Source organism: Herpailurus yagouaroundi, unplaced genomic scaffold (assembly GCF_014898765.1).
Source record: "Herpailurus yagouaroundi ecotype Mexico unplaced genomic scaffold, PumYag 163, whole genome shotgun sequence".
Taxonomy (NCBI): domain Eukaryota; kingdom Metazoa; phylum Chordata; class Mammalia; order Carnivora; family Felidae; genus Herpailurus; species Herpailurus yagouaroundi.
In genome coordinates, this window is record NW_024412404.1 from 35,653,531 (window position 1) to 35,673,276 (window position 19,746).

The following is a 19,746-nucleotide window of genomic DNA, read 5'->3' on the forward strand; positions in this document are numbered from 1 at the left end:
AAAATGTCTTATGGTATAATTGCATTTAGACACAAATTCTCATGCTAGAGAGGCAACGTAGAAAAAGCATGAAGTAGGAATCAGAAAATCCTGTCTGCTCTCTGCTTTGTTATTTATTCGTTAATTCAACCATCTATCAAACATTTATCGACAGCCTACTCTGTAGAGCAACTTTATTACGTGCTAGGGAGCATGGTAGCAAAAAAGAGAGACCCCTCCCTGCTTTCTCTCTTTGTGTGAACATGAGCAGATGGCATAACTTTTCCTCCTCTCTAACCTTGGTTAGACTAGATGTCTGTGATCTGTTTTCAGACCTAAAATGCTAAGGTTTGTGACAGCCATGTGGAGGGAGAATTTGCCCAAGGAGCGAGCCTTGGGCCTTGAGTACTTACCTTCCTCTGGGAGAATTAGGTCTTGTCCTGATTTCAAAATAACATAAATACACAATTTGAAAATGTTTTGGTCAGCCTCTTATCTGCATTTGACTCATCTTGGCAAAGCCTGGGTGTGGCAGTTCATGCTGCGAAGACTTCAGAGGTGGGACGTTAAAGTTTGGAAAAGGTGGACGACTTGCATCAATACAGCTGGATAGCGGTTCCCAGCCTCCTCTGCCTTCCCACCAATAATGTGGCTTCTCCTGCCACAGTGACTTTTCCTGCCACAGCATCCATCCGTGACAGGACTGTTGCTCTTGTGGTCTAATGAGCCTGGAAAAGGGATTGCTCTTCAGCCGACCAGAGGTAATCAGCTTTATGGGGCAGGAAGAACTGTTCTTGAGTTCTTCTAGTTTTTCTAGTGGGTATCAGGTAACAAGCTTCTAGTTATCTGGCTTCAAAACTGCAATAAGTAAATGGCTTTTTTGCTTGCAGCCAAGATAACATTTCTCGAGAGAAAAAAATGGATTTCTGTAACAAAATGAGAGGGAGAGCGAGATACTTGAACATACATAGCTTTAAGAATATGAAAAATGACAACCCCAACCCGGTCAAATCTTCGTGTGCTTTAGGGAAATGAGCAGCGGGACTCAGCCAATCTATTCTTTCCAGTCAATGAAAGAGACATAGGGTTTGAGGTTCCTTCCGAAACTGGGCCGGCTAATTTAGCCCCTCCCACAAGCCCGAGGGTCTGTTATATCTCAGTTCCTTGAGTACCTCTCTCACTGAGACCGACCACAGCAAGCAGAAGCTGAAAAAAATAAAGAGCAAAGAGGAAGAAAACAAAAGCTGCCAATTATGGAAGATAGAAAGGGTAAGAGCAAATTGATTTGATCTGAATCCTTAAGAACAAACCAAAGAAAAAAAAAAAAGAAGGAAAAAAACCCCAAAAACCCAGACCAAAAGCAAGTACTTGAAAGAGCAAGAGGCATAAATCCCCAAATGAACTTTCCCACCCTCTCCTTCAGAGAGGAGGCAGAGAAAGAACTTTGGGAAACTTTTTAGGAAGCAAAGCCCCGGGGTTTTAGTGAAGGGTGGCTCTTGAGTAAGCTGGAGGGGCTCATGAATATTCATGATCAATTTGCATTCAGCTCTAGTGTTTTAGCGGCAAATGACTCCTTCCATCCCTTTGCGGTTTTAAGAAGCAGCTGCCTCATTTATAGTCCAGAGTCATCTTGCTTCGGGTCTGTACCTCAGCGAGTTTGCTTGAAGATGCTGGGCTCAGTGTGTAGGAGATTTGTTTTGTTCTCAAGTTTCCTGCGTGCTTTCCTGTTGTTAAATCAGCCAAGGGTTCTCTGCCAGGAGTTAGATAGAGAAGTTAATGTGGCAAGAGGCTGTCACAACAGGACCTCACAGTATGTCTTAAAAAAGACGAACCGCTTCTTGGGATGTGTGTATATGTATGGTGTGTGTCTGGGTGGGGGTGGAGTGAAGGGGTGGAGGGGTGAACAGTTTTATCTTAAAAAAGCAAGGCATATCTGGGTGACTATATTTAGATTTTGTCTAAAAACTGTAAGAGCAGCCTAGTTTGCACAGATGGTGTGCGCTCTCTATCTTTTACCTCTTTTGGGCATTTTCTGCCACAATGGAGAGCCAGCTGCTTGCCAGCCCGTGGGAGTCAGGGAGAGTCTCCACAGCAGTGTGGTTGTGTAGGGTTGCAAACCTTCTTCTTCATCTCTAATTTCTGATAGCCCCACACGTTTTTATCACATAGAATGCAGAGCAATGGGATGAGTAGTCAACGGGTTAATGATAGTGATAAAAGCTATTAACGTTTACTAAGTCTTTACTCTGCGCCGGGAGCTATTCTAAACACATTACCTGTATTATTTATTCCTCACATCAACTTAAGAGGTGAGTGCTATCATTATCATTCCCATTTTCCACATGGTGGTGATATAATGAGAGTGTTGCTTGCCTTGGGATCACACTATTAGTGAATGGTGAATTTAGATACAGGTCGTCGGACTCAGGGTCTATAGGCTTTTTTTCTATACTCTCACTGTTACACCTCCTGAAGGCTCTGGCTACTACGGCCACATGTGGTTGATTTGAGCTACTGGGAGAAATGATACTGATGAAGTCTCAAGTCTGAGAAGGAATCTGTGCTTTGCTATCAATTCACATACATTTTCTCACTTGGTGCTCATGGCCATTCTCTATGATAGACCCCAGGTATTGTTAGTTTTACCCTTTTACAAAAGGAAGAGAGTGGGACCAGGAGGGGTTATGTGACAGTAATCACACAGCTAGTTTTTCCAAGTCCAGACCAGAAATACCCTCCCTCTGGTTTCCCTTCTAACCTGCAGAGTGAGCCCAGTCATCTCTGAACTTCGGTCCCCACCCCCAGCCACTTTCACTTCCCCAAGTGACCTTGTTCCTTTCCGCCCTCTCAGACTGTTACATGGCACTTGCTTCTGCCTTGAAGGCCTATCTGGCCTTCTCCTTCCCCTTCAGTCTGGAGCCCCACTGCCTATATCTGAATCCCAGCTCCACCATTTACTAACTGAGTGCCTTGGTTTCTTCATCTATAAAATGAAGAGAATAATAATATCTACCTCATAGCGTTATTATAAAGACTAATAGAGGAATTTATGCAAAATTCTCAGAATAGGATCTGACGTATAGAGTATGTGTTCAGTAAATGTGAACTAAGTATTATTTTTTTAGCTGATGTTTATCCAAGAATCAGAAGGCTAGTTTAAAAGGGACCCTATGACTCTTTTCTGATTATTGTGGTGCGTGGCACCATGAGCAACAAAGTCTCCCGTGACACCCTGTATGAGGCGGTGTGGGAAGTCCTGCCCAGGAACCAGCCAGCCCAAGCACCAGGAGTTTGGGGAGATGGTGGAGCTGCAGGTCAGCTTGAAGAACTATAACCCTCTGAAGGACAAATTCTTCTTGGGCAATGTCAGGCTTACGTCCACTCCCTGCCCCACGTTCTCCGTATGTGTTTTAGGGGACCAGCAGCACTGTAATGAGGCCAAGGCTATGGTTATTCCCCACATGGACATTGAGGCATTGAAGAAACTCAACAAGAATAAAAAATTAGTCAAGAAGCTGGCCAAGAAGTATAATGCCTTTTTTGCTTCAGAATCTCTGAGCAAGCAGATCCCACAAATCCTGGGTCCAGGCCTGACTAAGCCTGGCAAGTTCCCTTCCTTGCTGGCCTACAATGAGAACATAGTGGTCAAAGTAGATGAAGTGAAGTTGGCCACATGAAGACGACAGATGATGAGCTTGTGAACAACATCGACTTAGCTGTCAATTTCCTGGTGTCATTGCTCGAGAAGAATTGGCAGAATCTCCTAGTTTTGATACTTCAAGAATACCATGGGCAAGCCCCAGTACCTGTACTAAGGCACAATTTAATAAACCCTAGTGCTGCCAAAATAAGTAAGTAAATAAAAAAATAAATGAGAAATAAAAGGGGACCTATGAGTTTTCAGTAGAGTTCCCGCTGGTACATACCGCTCTTTTATTCACTCTATTAAGATACCCCCCTAAGTGAATACGCCGAGAAACAAGATGCATCCCTTCTAGGAGGCTGATCATCAGAGCTGATGTGGCCCCATGCCAGGGTACCCAGGTTGGCCAGTCCAGCTCTGGCAGAACTTTAGCCCCCACTCCCCATTCAGCCAGGGGCCAAACTGGAGATTTCAGATGCCTCATAGCACAACCTCACTATCTCTGAACAGAGCATCTGGTTCCAGAAATAGTGCCTCCCCAGCCCCATTTAATAGCAACCTTATAGTCCGAGACAATGTGTTCTGGTAATAGAAGAAAAACATACACTGCAGAGGTTGGCTCTGAGTAAAATCATAAAGTACGTTAAACTTGTTTCCAGCACCCTCCCTTTCCTCTTCCTGGCATACCTTCAAAGCAATTTGACAAATATTATTGTGTGTCTACCATTTGTAAGTCCCCATGCCAGATGGGTGAGATATAAACAGTTTGCTCACAGTCTAGTGAAGGAAGACAGACATATATACAACCAACTCTAACTGAAACCAGACTCTGTGAAGTGTTAATAATAAGAGCTAACATTGATTACTATGTACCAGGCACTGTAATTTTTATATGCATTGTGTCATAGAATCTTCACAACAAACCTGTGATATTGGTTTCTGCATCTCATAGCTGAGGAGGGAAGTCACTTGGCCAAGGGCCCAGAGATAGTATAGGAAGAGGGGACATTTATTTTATTCAAGTGTAATTAACATGTGGAGTTATATTAGTTTATATTAGTTATATTAGTTTTATTGATTCAACAATTCTATACATTACTTGGTGCTCATGATGATAAATGTACTCTTAATCCCCTTTACCTAGTTCATCCCCTGCTCTGGCAGCTACCAGTTTGTTCTCTGAATTTAAGAGTCTATTTTTGTTTTTCCCTCTTTGTTTGTTTTGTTTCTTAAAATCCACACGAATGAAATCCTATGGTATTTGTTTTTCTCTGACTGACTTATTTCGCTTAGCATTATACCCTCTAGATCCATCTATGTTGTTGCAAATGGCAAGATCTCAGTCTTTATTCTTTTTATGGCTGATTAATATTCCTTGAATATATATAATGCCCCTTCTTTCTTTATTTCATTTTTTTAAGTAGGCTCCATGCCCAACATGGGTCTTGAACTCACAGCCCTGAGATCAAGGGTTGTGTGTTCCACTGACTGAGCCAGCCAGGTGCCCCTACCATCTCTTCTTTATTCATTCATCTATTGATGGATGCTTGGGTTGCTTCCATATCTTGGCTCTTGTAAATAATGCTGCAATAAACATAAGGGTGCATATATATTTTTTAAAGTTTATTTATTTTTGAGAGAGAGAGGGAGAAGGAAAGGGAGAGAGGGAAGGGCAGAGAGAGGGAGATGGAGAATCCCTAGTAGGCTCTGCACTGTCAGCATGGAGCACAATGCTGGGCTCAAACTCACGAACCTTGAGATTATGACCTGAGCCAAAACCAAGAGTTGGACACTCAACTGAGTGAGCCACCCAGGTGTCCCTGGTGCACATACTTTTAAAATTAGTGTTTTCATTTTCCTTGGGTAAATACCCAGTAGTGGAATTACTAGATGATATGGTAGTTCTATTTTTATTTTTTGAGGAAGCTCCATACTGTTTTGCACAGTGGCTGCACCAGCTTGCATTCCCACCAACAGTGCATGAGGATTCATTTTTTTCCACATCCTCACCAACATGTATTATTTCATATGTTTTTGATTTTAGCTAATCTGACAGGTGTGAGGTGATATCTCATTGTGGTGTGATTTGCATTTCTCTGATGATGAGTGATGTTGAGCATCTTTTCATGTATCTGTTGGCAATCTGTATGTCTTTCTTGAAAAAATGTCTATTCATGTCTCCTGTCCATTTTTCAATTGGATTATTTTGTTTGTTTGTTTGTTTGTTTTGGTGTTGAGTTGTATAAATTCTTTATATATTTTGGATATTAACCCCTTGTCAGATGTGTCATTTGCAAACATCTTCTCCCATTCAGTAGGTTGCCTTTTTGTTTTCTTGATGGTTTCCTTTGTTGTACAAAAGCTTTTTATTTTGGAGTAATATCAATAGTTTGATTTTGTTTTTGTTTCCTTTGCCAGAGGAGACTTTGAGTCACAGATTACCTATGTCATTGCAGGATCATGGGAAATGTCATTCATTCATTCATTTGTTCATTCATTCAGCCAGGGGCCATTTATTTCTTCAATAAATGAATGGTTTATTCGTTTATTCAATACATGGCCTAGAACAGGAAGCTAACCTCTAATTTGCCATACAAGAAAGAAGTCTGAATTTATCGCACACAAACTATTATTACTAAAAAGGCCCTGTGAAGAGTTTCTAAATATCTCCCACTTTTTCTCCATGGCTCCAAGTCTCCCTGCTTTTATTCCCTGCCTCCAACCTGAGAAGTACTGGAGAAGTATTGTCTCTAGAACCCTTTCCTGGATGTTTGGAATACCATGGAGTAGGGGTAGCAGGGACTCAGGGCTCTGAGACTGGGAATAGTGTGCCTGGGGCATTGTACCCACTCTGCAGAAGTGAGGTGGGAATGATTCTAGGTGCAAAGGGGGGAAGTGGGTGCAGAGAGGACCAGTGGAATTTCTTTAGTTTGGAAAATTGAGGGAATTATGAGGAAAAAAGAAGCTGTTGGAGAAAAGAAGGCAGAGGAGAGTTTGTGTAACATGCTTCCATCCTGTTGTGTTTGTGCTAGAATATCAACATGACTTTAGAGACCCAGGAACAATGGCAGTACATGTCCTTCATAAAGAAGTGTTTCCTTTTGATTCATAGAAGGGATGTGGACAATTCTTTATGACCGTGAGAGTGTAAGTAATATGGCACATGCCCGTTAAAGAAAACATGAAAATATAGATTAGGGGAGAAAAGAAAAACAATCATTCCCGACAATATCTTGGTGTATTTCCTTGCAGTTCCTTTTACTATGCCTGTGTTGTTTCTCTTTTTGCATTTTCTTGGCTAGGATCTTGAAAAATTATGAGATGGCATTATGATTGTTAGGCTGTACATACAGTTTTAAAGCCTGGATTTTAGCATAGCAGTGAAGCACGAACATTTCTATCTTAGCCTTGCTCTGTTATCACAATTTTTATGGTCCTATAATTTAATAATTCTCCTGTTATTGAACATTTAGGTTGTTACCATTTCCAATAAACGTCTTTATGCATAAAGTTTTTCCATATGTAGGGTTGCATGCTAGGATAGATAGAGTCCCAGAAGTAGAAATACCAGATTAAAACTTGTAAATAGTTTTTAAAGTTCTTTATTACTGTTGCCAAGTTGCTTTCTGTAAGGGTGGACATTTCATGCTTCCACAAGCAACTCCTGTTTTGTTGCATCCCTGACAGCTTTGGTGTTTTTTTAAAAAATAAGCTTATCTACTTTTATGTTGTTTTAATTTGTGTTTTTTAAATTTTGTTAATAATTTTGAGAGAGACAGAGAGAGCATGAGCAGGGGAGGGGCAGAGAGAGAGAGAGTCCCAAGCAAGCTCTGCACTGGCAATGCAGAGCCCAACATCGGGCTCAAACTCATGAAACTGTCAGATTGTGACCTGAGCCAAAATCAAGAGTAGGACGCTCAACCTACTGAGCCACCCAGGCACCCCGAATTAGTATTTCTTTAATTACCAGTAAATTCAGTGTTTTTTAACATAATGTCCTTCTTCTTTTGTATACTGTTTATATCCTTTGCCCTTTTATTACTTATTTGGATTTTATGTTTTCAATTTAATTTATGTGAGCTCTTCATCAAATAAAGATATTCAAGTTTTTCTGCCATACTCACAACAGTTTTTCTGAGTCTTCCCTTAGTGTTTTTTTTTTTTTGTACAAAGACTTATAGCTGTAAATAGATCCAATACACTTTTATCAGTGATGCTGTGGTTTTCAAAATAGTTTGATACTGCATTTTTATGGTCTCTTTAACCCAGAATAATATATATTTTTTAAGTTCCAAGTGATTGTTATTTTTGTTTAAACTATTTTAATTACAATTTCATTTTATTTCACAATGGATAGAGAATATGGCTTTATAATTTCTGAGGTTTCTTTGTACTTAAGCATGTAGTGAATTTTTTGTGAATGCTTATAAAGGAGATATATTCTGTTTTTAAGACATAAGAGTGGGTATTTAAAAATCTATCCAGTCATTTCAATCATATGGTAACCCCTCCCCAAGCATAATTTTCTCCTATGTGAAATGATAGTCAATATCCATTATTTTCAGTTCTGGTGGGGAAATGCGACCTGAGTCATTTTTATTGTGGCTTGTTAGAAAAGTAGGGGCATGATGAAAAGTTGGGAGTACGGAGGGAAGTTCAAGAAGATGCAGAGAAGGAGTAATTCAGTGTTGGGAAAGAGACAAAAAGGTGAGAGGAAGTTCTCAAGTGACACCTGAAGCAGCTGAGCCTCGTATGGCTAGGAAGTATGCAGTGGCTGTGAGTGAGAATTACCCGGCCTCTCTGTTTCATGTAACCATGGCAGGTTCCAGGAGGCCAGAGCCAGGATGTGGGACTGTTTGGCAGGATTTAAGAGGTGGGGTCAGAATCACTGAACCATAAAACTAAAACAGAATCGCTTAAGTGGATAAAGACTCAGACACATGCACAAAAAGACATCTGAAGTGATGCGTCATCAGTAAAATAATTTTTTAGGCTTTGTGCTCAAAAGACAGGGTAGATAGGACCCGAACAACCCTTGTTTCCAGTGAACAGGGTTAGTTTAACAGAAATTAATAGTACAGTACTCATATTTTCTAATTTCAGCTGTGTAAAAACGTTGCTGGTACCATCTTTTGCTTAATGTCTTCTTTTAAATATTTTTTTAAATTAATTTATTTGGAGAGACAGAGAGAGTGCACGGGAGGGGCAGAGAGAGAGAGAGAGAGAGAGAGAGAGAGAGAGAATCCTGCTGTCATTGTGGAGCCTGTCACAATTGTGGGGCCTGCTGTCATTGTGGGGCTCGATCCCACGAACCATGAGATCATGACCTGAGCCAAAATCGAGTCAGATGCTTCACTGACTGAGTCACCCAGGAGCCCCTATGTTTTCTTTTTATTGCTTTCTTTTGGTGAGTTGAGAAATAGATTTTTTCATAGAAATAGAGCTTTTCCCCATAGATTTACTTTCTTTTTCTTCTTTTTTGGTCAATATAGTAACCGAGGTAGGCTGCAAAGATTATAGCTCCTAATCTTTAGAATTCATGCATGTCCTATTGAAAAAGAGTCTTCACAGATGTGATTAAATTAAGGATCTTTAACTGGGGAGAGTATCCTGGATTAGCCAGGCGGGCCCTAAATGCAACCAATATCCTTATAAGAGGGAAGGAGTGGGGGATTTGTCACAGAAGGCAATGTAACCACTGAAGCAAGATGCTGTGCCTCTGGCTTTGAATGTGGGGGAGAGGGCCACTAGCCAAGGAATGCATGGAATGGAGTTTAGAAGATGGAAAAGGAAGAACGGCTCTGCCAACACCCTGATTTCAGCCCAATGAAGCTGATTTCAGACTTTGGACCTGTGAAACTGTGAGAGAGTAAATGTGTATTTTGCTTTAAGCCACCAAGTTGGTGGTAATTTGTTATGGCAGCCGTAGGAAACGAATACAGTAAGTTTTTAATGCGTGGAAGTGGTGGTGACTTTACTTAGTTAACCTACAGGTTCCGTGTGTATTGGACCACCTGCTGTTCTAGTCACGTTACAGCTGTTAACTCAGTTCTCAAACAAGTTTTGGAGATCAGTACTGTTTACTGTCCCTGTCTTACAAACGAGAGACTGAAGAAGTAAGTTAGCAAAAGTCTCTCCATTGGTCCGTGTTGAAGTTGAGATTTGAACTCATAGTTGTTGATCTTACTATTATTTTGAGATATAATTCACATACCACATAATTCACCCACTTAACATCCACTTTTCGGTGTTTTTTACTACGTTCACAGAATTGTGTAGTCATCGCTACAATCAATTTTGGAATATTTTATCACCCCAGAAAGAAACTCTGTACCCATTAGTCGCTTCCATTCCATCTCCACATACCGTTTCTTCCCCCCACAGCCTTTGGCAAACACCGGCCTCCTTTCTGCTAAAGTTTTGCCTCTTCTGAACATTTCCTATCATATATTCCACTGTATGGATAAACCACATTTTATCCATTCATCACTTAGTGGATATTTGAGGTGTGTCTACCTTTTATCATTATGAATAATGCTGCTCTGAGCATTCATGGACTAGTTTTTGTGTGGATCTATGTTCTTAATTTCTCTTGGATATATACCAAGAAGTGGGTCATATGTCTATGCTTAACCATTTGAGGAACTGCCAGACTGTTTTCCAAAGTAGCTGCATCATTTTACATTCCCACCAGCAGTGTGTGATGGTTGCAGTCTCTCTCCATCCTTACCTAGCCCTTTTTATTTTTGTATTGATCTTTGATTATAGCCATCATATTGAGCGTGAAGTGGTGTCTCGTGGCTTTGATTTGCATTTCCTTGATGGCTAATGATTCTGAGCATCTGTTTGTGTGTTTAATGGGTATTTGTAGATCTTCTTTGGAGTAGGAACCTTTGTCTAATCCATAGTCATGAACATTTGCACTTACGTTTTGTTTGAACGATTTTCTGGTTTTAGCTCTCACATTTAGGTCTTTGATCCATTTTGAATAATTTTTTGGATGTGGTATGAGGTGGAGGCCCAACTTCATGTGAATATCCAGTTGTCCCAGCACTATTTATTGGAAAGATTATTCTCTTCCCCAGTGAATTTTCTTGGCAGCCTTGTTGAAAAGCAATTGACTGTAAATGTGAGGACTCTCAGCTCTATTCTGTTGATCTGTATGTCTATCTCTGTGTCAGTTCCACCCTGTCTTGATTACTATAACTTTGTAGTAAGTTTAAAAATCAGAGTCAGTTCTTTTTTTCAAGATTGTTTTTACTCTTTGGGGTCCCTTGAATTTCCATATGAATTTTAGGATCAGCTTGTCAATTTCTGCAAAGAAGCCAGCTGGAATTTTCATTTTATTCTCCATGTATCCTTTATGAACCATTGGCTTTTTTAAAAAAACTTTTTTTCATGTATTTATTTTTGAGAGGCAGAGAGAGAGAGAGAGAGAGAGCACAAGTGGGGGAGGGACAGAGAGAGAATGAGGCACAGGATCCAAAGCAGGCTCCAAGCTGTGCACAGAGCCTGACGCAGGGCTCAAACTCACAAACTGTGAGATCATGATCTGAGCCAAAGTTGGACGTTTAACTGACTGAGCCACCCAGGTGCCCCATGAACCATTGGCTTTTTAAATCCAAGTTGAGTCTCTGGAGTTTTCATGGAGGAATTTATATTAGTTCACATTTATTTTACGTACCATTCTTGTTTTATTCTCCCTGGTGTTGAATGTTTTCTCATATTATGCTTTTTGCTATATGGACTCTGCACTTTTGCTTATTTATTTTTATATTTCTAGAAAGCTGTGGATAACAGATATCTTATTTTTATTTTTGTCTGTGGATATATTAAATGAAAATAAAAACATTCCTGAGCTTAAGTTTATCTTAATATCAAAGTAAAAACAAGAGTAATTGTGGCTGTGTTATGAAAAGTAAGAATTTAAGAGCTTTTGCTTCCCTTGGTCTTCCTTTCTTATTTTAATTATTTAATTTCATAATATTATAAATTACAGTATCTAAAACTATATTAGGCATTTATTTAATAGGTTTTTCCTTTTTATTTGGATATTAATAATTATACTCATCCCTCCATGGATTTAATTGGTTTCAATATAGTTCTTTTCTCATTACGCGTTCAATCCCATCCTTGAGTTCTTAACTTTGTTTCTCTTCATAATGCTCTAGTCAGCATACCAAAGTAATTTTTTAAAAAGGGCATCAGTGTGGTAAGAGGGTGACAATTTGTCTAAATATAGACATCTTATCCCCTCCTGTACTTGCAAATATTCTTCTACTGTCTTGAGGTGTCTGGTGCTGAGAAGTTTGAGGACAGCTGTTTTCCAGCCCTAATGTTCTTCTGTTCTCTAGTCCTGACATTTATACTTCTTACAGCAAGACAACTGAGTACAGACTTCCTTTCACAGATTTTGCCTAGAATATGGTAAACCCCCTTGATTGCCAAATTCAGGACTTCTTTAGGAGCAAGAAAGATTTGTCTTGGCATAACTCCTATCAGTGTTCCTGCTTTGTTCATTTTTTCCCTCCAGGACCTATTATTTGGATCTCTAATCTCTGAACACCATCTACCTTTCTCTATCTCTTTCTTTCTCTTTCCTTTCCTTCATTGGTTTTTCTTTGTATTCTGAGAGTGTTTTCCTACAATATGCTCTACATCACTGATGCAATTTTCCTTAATTATCTCCAATATAAACTTTTCATTCAGCTGCAGCGTTTTTGGTTACCATGATCTTTTATCTTAGTCTGTTCTCTTCTCATAGCAACATCCTCTTGTATCTAACTAAAAAATAAACAAGGAAAGATTTCTCTCTCGTTCTTGCATCATATCTATTTTAGAGGCAAGCTTTTCCTTCATCGTTCTTTCTACTTTACTGTAAAATTTATTTAGTCTAAGGCCTTACCCTTAAAAAAAAAAAAAGATTCCTTTTGTATGTGTGTGCAAATGAATGTGTATATTTTTCACCTTGTTCTAAAAAGAATTGAAGGAAGTGTTGGGGGAGATTCATCCTAGCCCAGTGTTAGAGATGATTGGAATGCATAGTCTCCCCGTGGCCCCCTCAAATTCCCTTTGGATCCTGGAAGAATGCAGTCACTAAGTGCTAGATCCCCTTCTACATGTGGGAAGATATTTCAATCCTCTAGCCAAAAAAAGCTAACTCAGATCCAGGAAGGAAGGCAAATGTCCTGTCACTATTTAGTCATGTTTGAGAGGACAGTCTATAGTTGTCAGAATTCTCTCAATGTTATTGTCCAGAGGCATAAAGACATCCAGGAAGGACCCTTCTTAGGACCTGTTTTCTTCTCTTGTCCCTTCCCTACTGACAGCAAATTTATGTTGAACTGAAGAGTGAGCAGCTGTTCCACTGCTTAGTGCCTTGCCTGAGTAATGCCTTTTTTTTTGGAGATCAATTCTAAGATCTCTTTATACTCATGGTAGACACATGGCTGCCAATTCACAGAGGCAAAAACAAACTCAAACAAACAAAACAAAGCGAGACAAAACAACCAACCCGGGGCTTCTCAAAGAGTTACCCTTGCCTCTCCCTTCACACTCTGCTGCTCTTCTCCCATAATGTGCGTTTGTTCTTTCTAAGTTAATGGGTGTTTAGGAGGGCCAACTAAAGCCTCTACTTACTTGTGCCTGGTTATGCTGCCATGTCTCAGAAGAGATGATGCTGGCCATTAGTGTCATGTCTTAATTTGAATACAGCGGCTTTTCATTTGGGAAAAAAATCCCATTTCTTTTAAGGCATAGTTGTAGATTTTCACAAAAATGTGGGAGTGTGGCAAAGTATTTTCACTTATGCTACCATCATGCTTGGTGGTCATAAGACTTGGCTTTGTGAAATCATCCTGGCAGCAGTCTAGGGAATGAACCAAGATTGGTGAGCGATGGAGGGAGACTCGTATTGGGTTTCTGCAGTAGCCCAGTAGGCGAGAAGTGATGGGGACCTGCACTAAGGCATTGATGGTGCAGGGTGTGGGGGTAGGGGAATGAATGGGAGGGGCTGGATTTAGACAATTTTCTGAATTATAGAGTCTGAAGTAGAGAGCTAAGTGGTTTGTTGGGAGAGAAGGAGAAAGAGATGTCAAGACTTATTCTCAAGTTTAGATTTGAATGATTGGGTCAGTAAGTGCTTATAAAATAAGGCTAGGAAGTGGGGAAGGAGAGTAGATTTGACAGAGGAGGAGAGAGATAACAAGTTCATCCTGGCACATGCTGAACACGAGATGATTATAAGACATCAAGCAGAGATACTATGTTGATTGCTGGAAATTTGGGTCTAGAGCTTAGAGAGGTCTGTCCAAAATCCAGAGATAATGAGAGTTGGAGTTGGAAAGGATGGGCATGAATAAATCTCCTTGGAAAGGGTAGAGAATGAAAACAGAAGAGGATGAAGAATGATACCTAATAAGTACCAACGTTAATAAAGGGATGGGAAGAGAAAGGATTTGAGAAAAGAGATTCAGAATCTCTTCTGGTATTTGTGCTTTCTGTTGCTTATTTTGGTAGCTGAGTGCCTTTTTTTTTTTTAATGTTTATTTTTGAGAGAGAGACAGAGAGACAGAGTATGAGTTGGGGAGGACCAGAGAGAGAGGGAGACACAGAATCTGAAGCAGGCTCCAGGCTCTGAGCTGTCAGCACAGAGCCCAATGTGGGGCTTGAACCCACAAACTGTGAGATCATGACCTGAGCCAAAGTCAGCCACCCAGGTGCCCCATGAGTGGTTTGCTTTCTTACATTCCTGCAGGGTTGCCTTCTCCACACCATCGTGATGTCACAAGTTTTGGTTAAATTCATATGCAATGTTTCCTTTAGCATGACTAATTATTGTTTGTGTCTCAGATGTTCTTTCCTATAGGACTTTTTGTTTTTACTGACATTAATAAGGCCTCTCACTTCTTTATATGCTTAGTTCTCAGTGTCTCTCTATTAGTAATCCTTTTTTGCAAACCCTTTGATACACTTTCCTACGTAGTCAGTAATTTTTCTTTTTTGTCCTTCTTTTCTTGTCTGTTCTTTTTTAAAACCTCCTCTCTGAACCTGTTGTCCTATCCCCATCTAAGCTCATTGCTCTTCTAGACTGCTGCATGGTTGTCTTCCTGGACTTCTTCCCCTGACCTTTCTACTGTTGATTTTGATTCTCCGTTTGTACTACATCTTTTCCTTTTCCTAGGTTCACTACCTCATTTGGGTGGAGCACATCCTTTGGTACTTCCTGAGAAAAGGTGCATTGGATTATAAATGTTGAGGCCTTTGTGTCTTTTGGATTTGTGAAGTCTGATGCTATTCTTATTCCCAATTATTTTTATGCCACTGGTTCCTCCCACCCCACCCTCTGTTTTCTAGGAAGCATTTAGGATTTTTTCTTTATCCCTTATGTACTAAACATGTATAGTGATGTACTTTGGGGTGTGTTTATTTTCATCTATTGTGTTGGGCATTCAGCCCCTCCCATCTGGCAACTCAGGTCCTTTAGTTCTGGGAAATTTTCTCATATGGTTTCTTTGATAATTTTCTTTCCGTGGTTTTCTCTGATCTTTCTTTCTGGAAGGTGTATTAGTCAGGTGCTGTCTCTCTTGTATTAATAATTTTAATTTCTTGTGTTTTCTCCCCATCCTCTTTGGCAGTCAGCTCTACCTTCTAGGATATTTTCTCAACTTTATTCGTAAAATTTCAAAGACATTTGTCAAGTTCATTTTTCAGTTATTATAGTTTAAAATTCTAAAAACTTGTTTTTATTTTCTAATTGTTTATTTAAACAAAATTGTACACTCTTTTGGTCTCACAGATGCAATTTTTTTCTCATCTCTGTGAGGATAATAATTGAAATTTTCCCCTCTGTTTCCTCTGGGCTTGTTTATTTGTTTTCATTTTAGTCTTTCCCATTGAAGTCTTTTCCCACATATTATTATTACCTTTACACAATTCTGTCAGGTCAATGTTATTATTATCCTCATTTTATGGTTAATATGGTTAATATACTTAGAAAGTATATCACTGCTTTATTTTTCTTACCAGGGATGTCTGAAAAAGTTATCAGAAACCAGCCAAATCCACAGTCCAGCGTCTTGATCAAGCTGAATTCTCTGTTGAGTCCTAGAGTCTCTGCTTGCCCTCCTATACTTTACTTTTCCTAAATGCCAGATAGAGTTCTCTTACTATATGAGATAGATCTGTTACAAAGATTTGCTCTTTTTAAAATTTAACTGAATGTTTCTCCTTTCCTGCATCTTCCTTCTGCCATTTGCACTAGTACTTCCCTCTGAGCCATAGAGGTGGACCAGATCTAAATCCCTTTCCGTGGGATAGTCCCTCAGATATTTGAAAGGATATTGTCATGACTCCTCCGTGTCTGCCATTCCCCAGCTGAAGAGGCCTCAGCTTTCCTACTGTATTTCACTGTTTTGTCAAGTCCCAGTTGGCTAACACTTGTTTTTTGGGAAGCTTCAGATCAGTTCTAGGCTGTTAAGGTCTCACTTTAAGTGTGTTGTCTGAAACTTAATACAGAGTCCAGATGTGCTTTGGAAGCCTGAGCCTTGACTGGGGTCCTGTCACTTTATTCATGTGTCCTGCAGTTGGTTTAGTTTTAACTTAACAGAGTGTCCTATGCTCTAACATCTTTTCCTAGTAGGTGATAGTTTTGATAAGCGTCTCACAAATTTTAATTTCTGAGACTCTGAGCTGCTTACTTCTACTTACTTCCTTTTGATTAGGGCTATGAGTATGTTGTCCTTCTTGGTTATTGCTTTTACTACTTAGGATTTCCTTTATAAGGCCAATTGCTCTTGACCTTAGATATTAACCCCAAATGGAGGTTCTAAGGTGATATTAAAAAATGGAAAGATCTTGTTAATGTAAACTACATAAATAAAAACTATCATATGCAAATTTGAAAAGGAAGATACAACGTAAACAGGAGTTTTCCAGGTACCATGTTAAGCACGTTGAACCCATTACCTCATTTGACCTTTACAAAAATCTTATGACATGAGAAATGCTGTTATTCCTGTTTTAAAACTGAGGAAGTGAGGCCAATACCATATAGCTAGGAAGGCCAAAGGTGTGATACAGTCCTAGAAACGCCACGCTCAAGGCTGATAATGCTGTTACCTAGAGAATTGAAGCTCACACATTACATTTTGTGCTAATTATAGCTAATATTATTGAATGGAATTATCTTATATAACCTACTGAGGTGTATTACATCTGTTTCTTTTAACAGAGCATACCAAGGATAAAAACGTTTATTTGACAGATCAAGGCGATGACATTGACATTCTGAACATTAATTCTTACAGTTCTTTAAGAGCAGGGATTATTCATACTTTATATATCTTATTAATACTTATATATATCTTATACATACTTATGTATATCTTATATATCTTATAAAGTTTTATTCATACTTTATATATCCAGTACCAAGCTAATTCCAGACAATCAAATGTTATTCAAATCAGTGCAAGCGTGAATATATAAATGAGTACATAATGAATGAATGAATGAAATTATAAGATATCAGTGACTAGTAAAGTTTTTAGGTCTATTAAAGTTTTGACGCCTATTTGCCCCATACATCTTCAATAAATTTGTCCCTGTTTAAATCTTCAATAGGTTGCTTTGCTTTATGAGCTCATATGTTTGCTCTTTGTAATGTTTTCATCTCATTGTCAGTGTTCTAAATGGAACATCCATAGATATGACATGTACCTGAAGCTCTTTGTAGATGGGGAGAGTAAAAGGAAGTTGCTGTAGGTAGCTCAGGTCATTGTGTCCAAGGGAGACAAATAAAGTCATGTTTGATCCAGACCATGGGTGTATTCAAGGGCTTTGATCCAAGGTGGGGGTCCAGCTGCAGGGGCATCTGGGAAGTACATCCTTGGTCTGTTGCCAAGTCATTGGGCAGAAACGTCTGTCTGAGGTCACTGGAAACTGAATTCAGATCCTACATGAAAGTAGTGGACTGAAACCAGCATACAAGGTCACTCCCCTACCAATTTGGTCAACATCTGTGGTCTGACTCTAATCCTAAGGTGGAAATGAAGCAAGGACCAGGAACTGGGTGGCCAGACTCTAATGTACTCTATGATGAATTTACCTAAGGAGGTTTGCCCAGATTCTCCCAAAGGGGTGGTTAAATTCTTTGCAGGACACTTGACCCAAGGCATGGAAGCAACATGGGTTTTCAGATGCTCTCCCATTATGGTGAAGAAATTCCCAATATACTGTAGGAATTAGGTGGAGTTGATCCTCAGGAGATAAACCTATTGTGTCTTCACCAGAGTAGGGCAAAGCTGGACAGGCGCAAACAGAGAGGGACAAATTGCTAATGGAACTTTTGTGAGTAGGAGCTTCTGTCTCTCCTTTGAAACTTCTGCCCTCCAATTTATTGTCTGTCTCAAAATACACTGCTCTGGGGTGCCTGGGTGACTCAGCTGGTTAAGTGTCTGACTTTTGATTTCAGCTAAGGTCATCATTTCGTGGTTCGTGAGTTTGAGCTCTGCATCGGACTCTGCACCGACAATGTGGACCTGCTTGGGATTCTCTCTCCCTCTCTCTCTCTGCTCTTCCCCTGCTCATGCTGTTTCTGTCTCTCTCAAAATAAATAAATAAACTTAAAAAAATACATTGCTCTGAACTGAAGATAATACTTCAGAGAGAGTGCAATGAAGGCATTGATTTGCAGGGAGTGGTTCATAAAAGGACTTACATTGTGCCAAGACCTATGCTAAGTGCTTGACTTTCACTATCTCATTTATCCCTACAACAACACTTTTTGACCCATCAAGCTATATATAGAGTATTTCCACCACTCAAAAAGTTCCCTCATGATTCAGTGCAAATTTGTTTACTTTTAATTGATTCATTGAGTAAAGAACTGGAAATCACTATGGGCGGTATATTACCTTTCTGCATCACATTGGAAGTGAGATGTTGACAAACTGGGTGGGTGGGTATGTCCAGAATGGGAAAGGATTCAGAGACCATGTTGTATAAAGAACATGTGTCAAAAGAAATAGTGACATGAATATGACTGGTACTAATATGGTAGTTCTAAGAAAAATTGGAAACCTGCGTTTGGTCAATCAAGGTTAGCCAAATATTTTAAGAGACTTTCCAAAAAAAAAAAAAAAAAAAAGAGACTTTCCAATATTGGAGGAAAGGGTTATTATAGGGCCATTTGGGGGAAGTCCGAGGTCTTAGGACAGTCATGAGCAGAGAGGATATGAAGGAGGGAGAGAGAATTTTCCCTGTTGTGTTAGTGACTGCATCCTGCATTAGTTCATCTCAGCTTTGTTTTTTCTTCCCGCCCCACCCCCCACAGTCTTTCCATTATTTTATCTATTTATGAATTGCTTCTCTAAGAACTCTTAAGTCTGCCTGTTTAACTCCTGGTCCTCTGTATCACAAATTCTACTGGTTTCAGGATTCTTGGATGATAGTAGGTATGATGAGGTGGAGGCATAAAGAATATTCAGGATAAAAAGACATGGGACTGGAAGTAGAAGACTTGGTTGAGTTGTACACCCAGTAGCATATAGGTGGGGCGAGTGTCCTTGCTCTTCAGCCTCAGCCTTTGCATACTTGTAAAATGGAAATCTCTCTGTGTGTGTGTGTGTGTGTGTGTGTGTGTGTGTGTGTGTCCTAGGGAGTTTCTCTGAGGATCAAAAAGAGAGGGAACATAAATGCGTTTGCAAACTGTTGTTGAGATAATTGAAATGTAAAGTTTTCTATCACTATTGCCATTGTGACATTACCATTTGCAAGACCTCCTTTAATTTGGAAGCCCCTTAAGCCACAATGATTTGTGTAGTGGGGTCATTACTGTGTTGGAGCCTTAAATGGAGACTTTATCCATGATTTCTGAAAGGTCACCCACCCCAGAGACACATGTGAACAGAAAACAAATTTGTTTGTTAATTGGTTTCAGTTCTGTTGGCTTCAAATAGACATCTCTGGGAGTCCTTGGCTGGCACATCAAGGGGACATTTCGAAGGAAATCTGTATGAGACCTTAGAGCAAATAGGCACTCAGCTATTTCCTTTCTAAAAAGGAAAAAAATTCTTCTTGTTTGGGTGCATGAACATATGTATAACAGCTTGCTCTAATCCTTT

The 19,746-nt window shown here is 39.7% G+C and overlaps 1 protein-coding gene and 1 pseudogene across 1 annotated transcript in view; both read left to right on the forward strand.

Moving 5' to 3' along the window:
- Positions 1-1,132: 1,132 nt before the first annotated feature.
- ENTPD1 (ectonucleoside triphosphate diphosphohydrolase 1) overlaps positions 1,133-19,746 on the forward strand; it is a 91,027-nt gene continuing 72,413 nt past the window's right edge. The window contains exon 1 of the mRNA XM_040485998.1: positions 1,133-1,248. Coding sequence (XP_040341932.1) covers positions 1,233-1,248 — 16 coding nt within the window. The 5' untranslated portion in view covers positions 1,133-1,232. The remainder of the gene's footprint in view (positions 1,249-19,746) is intronic.
- Positions 3,090-3,823, forward strand: LOC121037038 (60S ribosomal protein L10a-like; annotated as a pseudogene).